The 8,016-nt window shown below is 47.5% G+C and overlaps 1 protein-coding gene across 2 annotated transcripts; it reads left to right on the top strand.

Moving 5' to 3' along the window:
* Positions 1-3,403: 3,403 nt before the first annotated feature.
* Positions 3,404-7,736, top strand: TMEM213 (transmembrane protein 213). Of its 2 annotated transcripts, none has more exons than XM_072923499.1 (3): positions 3,404-4,039; positions 6,267-6,317; positions 6,813-7,736. In XM_072923499.1, the coding sequence occupies exons 1-3, from the start codon at positions 3,958-3,960 to the stop codon at positions 6,980-6,982; spliced, it is 303 nt and encodes a 100-aa protein (XP_072779600.1). In that variant the 5' UTR covers positions 3,404-3,957; the 3' UTR covers positions 6,983-7,736. The 2 variants fall into 2 exon arrangements, with proteins under 2 accessions (XP_072779600.1, XP_030119101.4); XM_030263241.4 differs by having other exon boundaries at positions 3,410-4,039; positions 6,264-6,317.
* Positions 7,737-8,016: the final 280 nt, after the last annotated feature.

Here is an 8,016-nt window from a genome sequence, read left to right as displayed (position 1 = left end):
GAAGTCACTGCCATTGACCATGTGAATGCCATGCAGGGCTGTGGAGAAGTTGGTGTGGCAAAGGAACGACTTTGCCTTCCAGCCCATGCAGTGACACTAAACAACAGGAGTCATCATTCAGTTCCAAACTGGTGCATATTGACACAACAAAATTAAACAGCTTCTCAGGCTACTCCCCTCACCTCTGAACCGCAGCACATTCTTCCCCCTGTGTTCAACTGATGACACCAGGCTTTGCTTCCTCTTTGCACCTTTGCAGCTCTTACTCAGCCCCCAGCTACACTCAGCTACTCCTCAAAAAGCTTTTGGGGCTGGGGGAGCAAAAAGGGCCCCCAAAGCACACTTCATCACCAAAGCAAGCTGCACTAAGCTGGCTGCTCCATCCTGTTAGCCAAGGAGTGAGCAGAGATGAAGCTGTCTCTGCTGCCCTTCCCCCACCCTTCCCGGGTGAGAAGCAGAGAGGAGAGAAGAAGAAAGCATATCCTATTTCATGCCTCTGGCATGTGGAAGCAAGAACATTATTTTATAATAATCCTATTAATGCAGATGAGATGATGATGGCTGGCCATGAGGCACCATTTGGAGAAGCCCCATCAGTGGGCTCTTTGTTGGTGCAGGCAGCTCTGCCCAGGAGAGCTGAAGGCAGCCTTTCTCTGAGCCCTTCACTGCCTGGCTGGTCTTGAGCCCTCCCACTGGGGTCTCCAGATGAACAGCATGGGGTCACAGTAGGGCCACAGGCTCAACATTTGTCTAATAAATTTGTCTAATACCAACCCCAGCCTGGACTGGAGAACACAAAGGGCAGGGTTGTGCGGCTTTCCAAAATCCTGGACTTGCTTTCCTCTGTGTGACAGAAAGCAAATCCCCTCTCCCCTTCTTTCTTTAAAGAGTACAACCTTCGTGGTTTTGACTTTTTTTTGTTTTTTGTCCAAGTTTTAAAAATCAATCCCCTCCCCCATTCACAGGTAGCTTTATCTTGGATGGCTTTTTTTTCACATCAATGAAGACAGCAAACAAATTTACCTCCTCCCTGATGGACATATTATTGGCAGCAGATATAAGATTTTGAGCTTTTTTTTTGCAGCAGCAGAGTTGATTTGGAATGGAAAATATAAACCAGTTGCCTATGTAAACACAATATGTATACACACACACACAGAGTGACTGAGTGTGTGTGTGATAAAGGTAATAACTTTCTGAGAGCCACACCTGGTGACATGTCAAGGGCACTACTTTGGGCACCAGAGAATCTTAGCCACGAAACTCTCTGTGGCACAAAATCTACTGAACAGTAGATATTGCCTCCTCCATATCCATCAGGGAAAGCTGCCCAGCAGCCCTACACACTGGAAGAATCTCCAAGAGGAGAGCTTGGGAAGTACCTAATTTTATAGTAAACAGTCTTGTCTTGAGAACGGCATGAAAATGGGAGCCCGAGGAAAGGAAGCAGCATCCCTGCAGGGCCTGCAGTTGTGTCTCACATGCCAGGGCACCCTCATGGAGGGAGAGGGGAGTAGAAATTAGGGGAAGGCTCTGGAGTGTCTTATCGCTCTTCAGGCAGTCACAACCCTGAAATATAAACGTGTCACAAAGAAGAAATGAAACAAATCCAAATCTGTGTCAGGAAATGATTTTGCAGGGCTCCCATTGTGTCAGAACTTATCAAGCAAAGCCTTCATTTCCAACCTGATCCAAAAATCACTGAAGCCAAGCGCAGCCTGTTCTCTGCTTCAGGAGACTTTGGAGCAGCCCTTTCTGAGCCACAGAGGGAACACATTTTGGAAAAGAAAGAAATACATTATGTTAATTGTGCAAATGCATTTTCAGCATCCCTTAGAAATGGGGACATTTGCCTACAAGCTGACAAAGAGTATTTAGTTAATAGCTAAAATTCAAGAGAGATTTCATTAAAAATCGAATCATGCATGCAATAGCAGAGCAGTTTTGTCTTTTTGTTTCCCCTCAAGCATTTTGTGCTGCACAGAACACTTTTGAATTCATTTACTTTTGCAAAATTAATTGCCAGGTCAATTTTCAGTGGGAGCAGAAGGTAAGAAATTCAGAAGGGAAAGGTGAATCTGGCAGACAGCAGAGGACCTTTCCCACTTCAAGACCTGAGGTTTAGTTTTGATGCAACAGGTAGCTCAGAAAAATATACAAATTAAAGGCAACCTCCACAAAAGGACCGAGACACTGAAACTAAGATGACACTGAGCCAGAGATGAAAACTATCCCAGAGGTGAATTTCAAGCAGCTCTGAGCATTTTACAGCATCTCTCCTGCCGTGACTCTTGCCTACCGAGGCCAAGAGTGGTGGCTGCTGGGGTCACACCCCTGGCCTGGTGCCACACCTCAGGTGTCAGCTGAAGGACAGGAGGACAAGGCTGTGCATCCCAGCAGTAGCAGGAGGTGGCTGTCACACACCAGCCAGCACAGCTCCAACTCTGCCAGCACTGGTGATGTGTTGACATGAAAACAGGGTGGGTAAACACGCCCATCTCAGCTGACCTGCCTTCACCTGTGGCTCACCTTTGTGGTGAGAGATGTTCCCTCTCTGAGGGAGCATCTGGCTGCCTTGTCCTGATGCATCCTGGAAATATTCACAGCCAGGTGGGAGCAGAATATTTTTGGTGGTGAGGACACATGGGTTCACCCCACAGAAACACTGGGCAGGGCTAAACCTGTGTGGGTTTTGCTTTCAAGGTTTTTCTTAAATGAAGGGAGACCAAATCAACCTCATAGCTTTGCAGAGCTGTACCCTGGTGTGTACAGTATTCATATGGTATTCATGTGGGAAGCTTGTTATGTCCTTTCCTGTGGGTTTCAGCCATGTGGAAGGGAAAAGAGAGAAAATTGTTAAATGCTCTCCATCCTGCAAGGACTCCTGCCCCCATGCCTTGCCTTGTGCCTCGCCTAAGATGTCTGCCAAAACACAACAGGCCCCAGACAGGTCCCTTCCAACATGAGCTCCCAAAACCATGAATGACCACTGCAGAAGAGCATCAGCAAACTGCTCCCTGCACAGCTCGCCTCTTCCAGGTGATTTCCCTGCAGAGCTCACCTCTTCCTGCCTGATTTCATGTCTGATGTTTTCTCTAACAAGGGCATCATCACGTCAAAGATAGCAGCAAGCACAGCCAACAGCCTGGGAAAGAACAGTAAAGTGTGCTGCTCATCAGAGAAGGACAACACCACATGCACTTTACAGGGGGCTTTTCCAGCCAGGATTGCAGAAAAATTCCTGCTCTCCAGCAAGCATAACTTTTTCTGTCAACCCTCCTGGTGTGCAGACAGAGCTATGCTCGCAGGAGGGCTCAGCTTCTGCTCTGCACATCTCAAGGAGGAGGTGCAATAGCCACCAGAGAAGAAAAAATAGCTTATCCAGAATCACTTTGCCTGATTGAGGCAGGGAGAGAGCTGTGCTCACAGGGGAAGAACAGCAGCAGACCTAAGGCTGCTGTTTTTTGGGATTCCACAGAGCTATTCCAAAAAAGCAGAAGTCAAGCCAGTGAACATGCAGAAAAAAATAGCCAAACTGGGAGACAAAGCCTCTGCTCCAATCCTCTGCTTCTTTCCAGCTATATTAAACTATCTTCACAGGACCAAAAAGAGACTCAAAAGACAGAAGCTGCTTGGAACCTTGTTGGGAAGGGCTGGCTCTGGAAGCCTGTCCTCCTTCCAGCTGCAGCATATCCTGGGGAGAAACCTTCAGGCTTAACCTTCAGGAGCCACCTCCTGGTATCCACCTCCCACAGAAGCTGTTTTGGTCAGAGCCCTGCTCTTTCTTCACCTGGCTGTGGCAGGAAAGTTCAAGGTGTCCTGGCAGCAGGAAGCTCCCTTGCTCCACCCTCTGCTCAGCACAGCAGCTCCCTGAGCTCATCGAGGTTTGCTGCCCCAGACCTGCCAGCGACAGCGAGCTGCTCTGTGCGACACCGGAGTGGGAGCGGGACCCTCGGCATGAAGCACCTCTGCTGTGAGCCCTGGGCAGCCCTCGCTGTGCTTTGCCTCACCGCTGCCCTCTGGCACTCCTGCTCAGCAGGTATTTCTCTTCTCTTATGCTCCAGGGTTGATACCCTGCCCTTTTCCCCGGCTCCTCTCAATACCTACGTGTATTGCCCACAGACAGTAATTAGTTCTTTAAAAATAACGGGGCACTCCTTCACTTCACCTAAAAAGTATAAAGAGCAGGAATTAATGAATGCTGATGAGAATTACTGGACATTTACAGCATCACTGTAAAGGGCTGCTCTTTTGCCAGCTATTTACAGAACCACTGTAAATGTGACTGAGTTGCAGGTTACCCCACTGAACAGCAAGGAGACAGGAGCCACAGTTACTTGGCCTATTTCTGCTTGCTGAGGCATAGGGACCCCCTGCAATATCACCCGTTAGGATCACTGTACTCTGATTTAACTTTCATTACAATCTTTTTGCAGAAAATGTGGCTTTGGTGCCACTTTAATTGTTGAAGTTGCCTGGAACCAAAATTAAATGTAAATGAGACCTGTGAGCTGCTCCTTTCCCACCAGGCTATTGTATATCAGCAGCAAATGAGACCTGTTAGCTGTTTAAAGATGGGCTGGCTTTGACAGCCTGTTCTTTGGGCTGCAAGATCTAAAAACACAAAGCAGCACTGGGCATTCTGCAGTATTTCCTTCCACAGGTCATACACAGGTTTTAATGATTCTTCCCAGTGCTTCTGTGAGGTATTTATTAACTGAGAAAACAAATTATAGGCTCAGCCAAGGTCATTCTGCAAATCCTGTGAGAGTCAGACAGAAGAATGGGGAAAGAATGGGGAATACTCAAACCCTTCCCTGAAGCAGGTTGCCCAGGGGCCCACTCTGAGCATGGCAAAGGCCATAGGAATAGCTCTGGTATTGCTGATGATGGGTCAGCTCAAAACTAAGAGCTAAGCAACAGCAGGTGATCCCAAGGGGAACATGTCTCACAGGACAGCCTCAGTTTACTTGCTGTTACTTGGAAAACACCAAACTCAAAGCATATCTTTGGTAAAATGTGTCTAATTCTGTTCTGCTTTCCTCAGCTGAAACGAAACCTGAGCTATTATTTTGCAGTCTTTGGTGAAATCAAGCTGGAGCTGATTTTCTCTGCTACATTCCAAATTACCAGCTCAGAGTGACAGCTTGACTGGAAATAGTTCTCTCATAGCTTCTGCCAGGTCTGTGGACCAGCAGCACATTAGGGCTTTCCCATGCAGCAGGAGTCCTCACTACTGGAGTCTCCCAAGGCCACTTTTCATCTGTCTGTGCAGGACATACTCCACCTGCCTGAACTTGAACTGTGCTGCTCATGGCAGCACAAGAAGAGATGTTTCTCTGACTCTCTTCCTTCTGCAGCAGGGGACAGACAGGTGCTGATGCACAGGGACCAGTGCAGCCTGTGTTTTTACCCCTGCAGGCATCCTGCTGCTGCCCTGGTTTGATCCTGCAGTGCTGCAGGGAGCACGCTGAGGCAGTATTAGGAGGACTAAGGAGGGTTTGGCCTGTGACACCATGTGCACATTTGGAGAGCTGGACATCAGCTACAGAGTTGTGTCAGAGTCTGTCTGTGTGTGTGTGCTGATTCTGGGTAGGAAGCAGGATAAGGAGGCAAAACCCACATCAAAGCTCCAAGCCTCTCTCCCTCATTACTTATTTCTGGATGTTTTATTTTCCATCCTGAGCTGGTTAGCATGCTGGTATGAACTGGAGTACAGCCAGAGCAGTTTCAGATGCTCCGACCTGCAGCAAAGCCAAAGCTCCCCACTGGGGCCTTGGTGGACCTGCTGAGGCTTCCCAAAGGTGGGCTCAGCCCTCAGCTCTGACAGATTCCTGTGCACCCTGGGATTTCTCTAAGGGCAAAAGGAGGCTGAGGTACAGCCTGCTGGCCATGGATCTCTCCATGCCACTGAATGTCTTTCCTTTCTGTCCCTGCTCATTGTGCCCCTGCAGCCTGGGCAAGGAGAGTGGTTAATTAGAGCTCTGAGAGAATGGCTGAGCCAGGCTCACACCAAGGCAGAGGTGCAATAATTCACCTGCTCCTGAGGGATGCTGCTAGAGCAGGTCTCTGAAGCTGGTGTTAAAAGTGGTGGGATAAGGAAGCATATCCTAATGCAGCAATGTTTAGGGGCAGGAACTTACTTTCTTCAAGTTGTTTCTGCCCCACAGGAAAGGCCAATGGCTTTCAGATTTACCTGCTTGATGCCAAACATCGCTCTTCTAATCCAACTTACCTTTTCTCCTTTGCTTTCCTTCTGGCAGCAGGTGAAGACACCTCCAATGTTTCAACAACTGACTACGAACCACCATGTCTTAGTAAGTCTTCATAAATCATTACTACCTGTTAAAAGTTGGGTGATGAGTCTACACAGGGACTGAGGGGCCGTCCTGGAAATGGTTTTATCTCTTCTCAAGCCTTCCATTGTGGGTCAACCTCTAGGCTGCATTTCTAAGACTTCTCCACTGTCAGGGTATGATATCTTAGGTACATTGAGACAGACTCATAGCTTTGAACAGACTAATTGATAGCTAATTTGTGTCCTAAAGCTCCCTGCCAGACTGCCTGTAGGCATTATATGGGTTCCCAAGAACACCTCTTTCCCCTGCCCTACCAGGTTCTTCCCAAACAGCCAGCCCCAAACAACCCGAGATCCCACCACTACTCCAGAGTCATCCACCAGGTAAAGAGCCAGGTTTAGGGGAAAGATGCCAAGGCAGAGTGATAGGGCAGAAGTCATCTGCCTTCTCTAGTAAAGGAAACCTGTCACGTACTTGGCCTCCCGTGAGCTCACTTCATTTCTCCTCCACCAGACGTGAACTTCTGCAGGCAAGCGGCCACGTGCTGCCCTTCGGGCATGGATGACTACGGGTGGATCGCAGCGGCCGTCGGCTGGAGCCTCTGGTTTCTGACCCTCATCCTGCTCTGCATGGACAAGATCCTGAAACTCCGGCCTGATGAACCCAAATACTTGGTGGCCTGAAGCACTGGGGAGCAGCGAGGCACAGGCAGACTGATAAAGCATTTCAAACACTTGCTAAGAAACAAAAAAGAAATGGAAAACACCTTCAGCCAAAGAAGGCCAGATCTAAGAGGGGCAGCTGCAGAGGCTTCACCCTCTTTGGCAGGCTGGAGCTGCCAGCCAAGGTGTGGAGCAGGCAAGTGTCTGCAAGTCACCACATATGTGCCATGGTGCAAAAACCCCCACTTCTCCCTGAGCCCTCTCACGAGCACAGCAGCAGCAGGAGAGGCTGAAGGACCAGTTACCAGCCTATAGCACATTGCCCCAAGACAACCTGGCGCATGACCTTTGGGTTTGACACAGAAAGTGGGCAAATAAAGCTATTTTCTGTAGCATCAACATTACCAGAGGCATTACTAAGCTATAGGCCAGGTTAGATCACTAAGTGAAATAATTAAAAGACTTTACTGAGTCTTTCTCACTCAATAACCTACAATATTTAAAGGTCTATTAACTGATTCATGGGAAGACTTTCTTATGGAAACTTAGGGATTGTTTGGGCTGGTTTGAAAGTAAAACTCATTTTTCCAGAGCCATTTAGATATGAACTGTGTTGCAGGAATTGAATGTTGGTTGTATTTATTCAGCTTCCACCTGCCTGAGATACTAAGCCAAGCTGAACTGTGGCAAGCAGGTTTAAACCACCATATCCAATTCATGCACAAAACGGTTCCTATTTATCCGAGATGATAATAAACACTCTTATTGATTGAAAGACTCTCACTGACTGGTTTATATGGATAAAACTTATAAATTGTTAGAAATAGGATTCCCAGAAGACATATTCATGCAGAAGGGTTTGCCTCACTGCAAACTGATTTGGTGCAGTTGCACCAGTTTTATTTCTGTTATTAAAACAATAAATCAGAATTAAACCTACCTAGATTTTCACAAGGTTAGCAAACCTGCTAGAGATCAACTGAAATGAAACATAAAAAGTTACTTTTAAATTTAAAAAGCACCTTTGGAGATCTTTATCTGCTAGAAATAATTAT

Source organism: Taeniopygia guttata, chromosome 1A (assembly GCF_048771995.1).
Source record: "Taeniopygia guttata chromosome 1A, bTaeGut7.mat, whole genome shotgun sequence".
In the NCBI taxonomy this organism is placed as follows: Eukaryota; Metazoa; Chordata; class Aves; order Passeriformes; family Estrildidae; genus Taeniopygia; species Taeniopygia guttata.
This window is presented reverse-complemented; position numbering and strand designations above follow the sequence as displayed.

Excerpts from the sequence above, each read along its gene's own strand:
- TMEM213 (XM_030263241.4), top strand. The coding sequence starts at position 3,958 with ATGAAGCACCTCTGCTGTGAGCCCTGGGCAGCCCTCGCTGTGCTTTGC. Across the intron at positions 4,040-6,263 it reads CTGGCACTCCTGCTCAGCAG|CAGGTGAAGACACCTCCAAT; the intron begins GTATTTCTCTTC and ends TCCTTCTGGCAG. Across the intron at positions 6,318-6,812 it reads CTACGAACCACCATGTCTTA|ACGTGAACTTCTGCAGGCAA; the intron begins GTAAGTCTTCAT and ends CTCCTCCACCAG.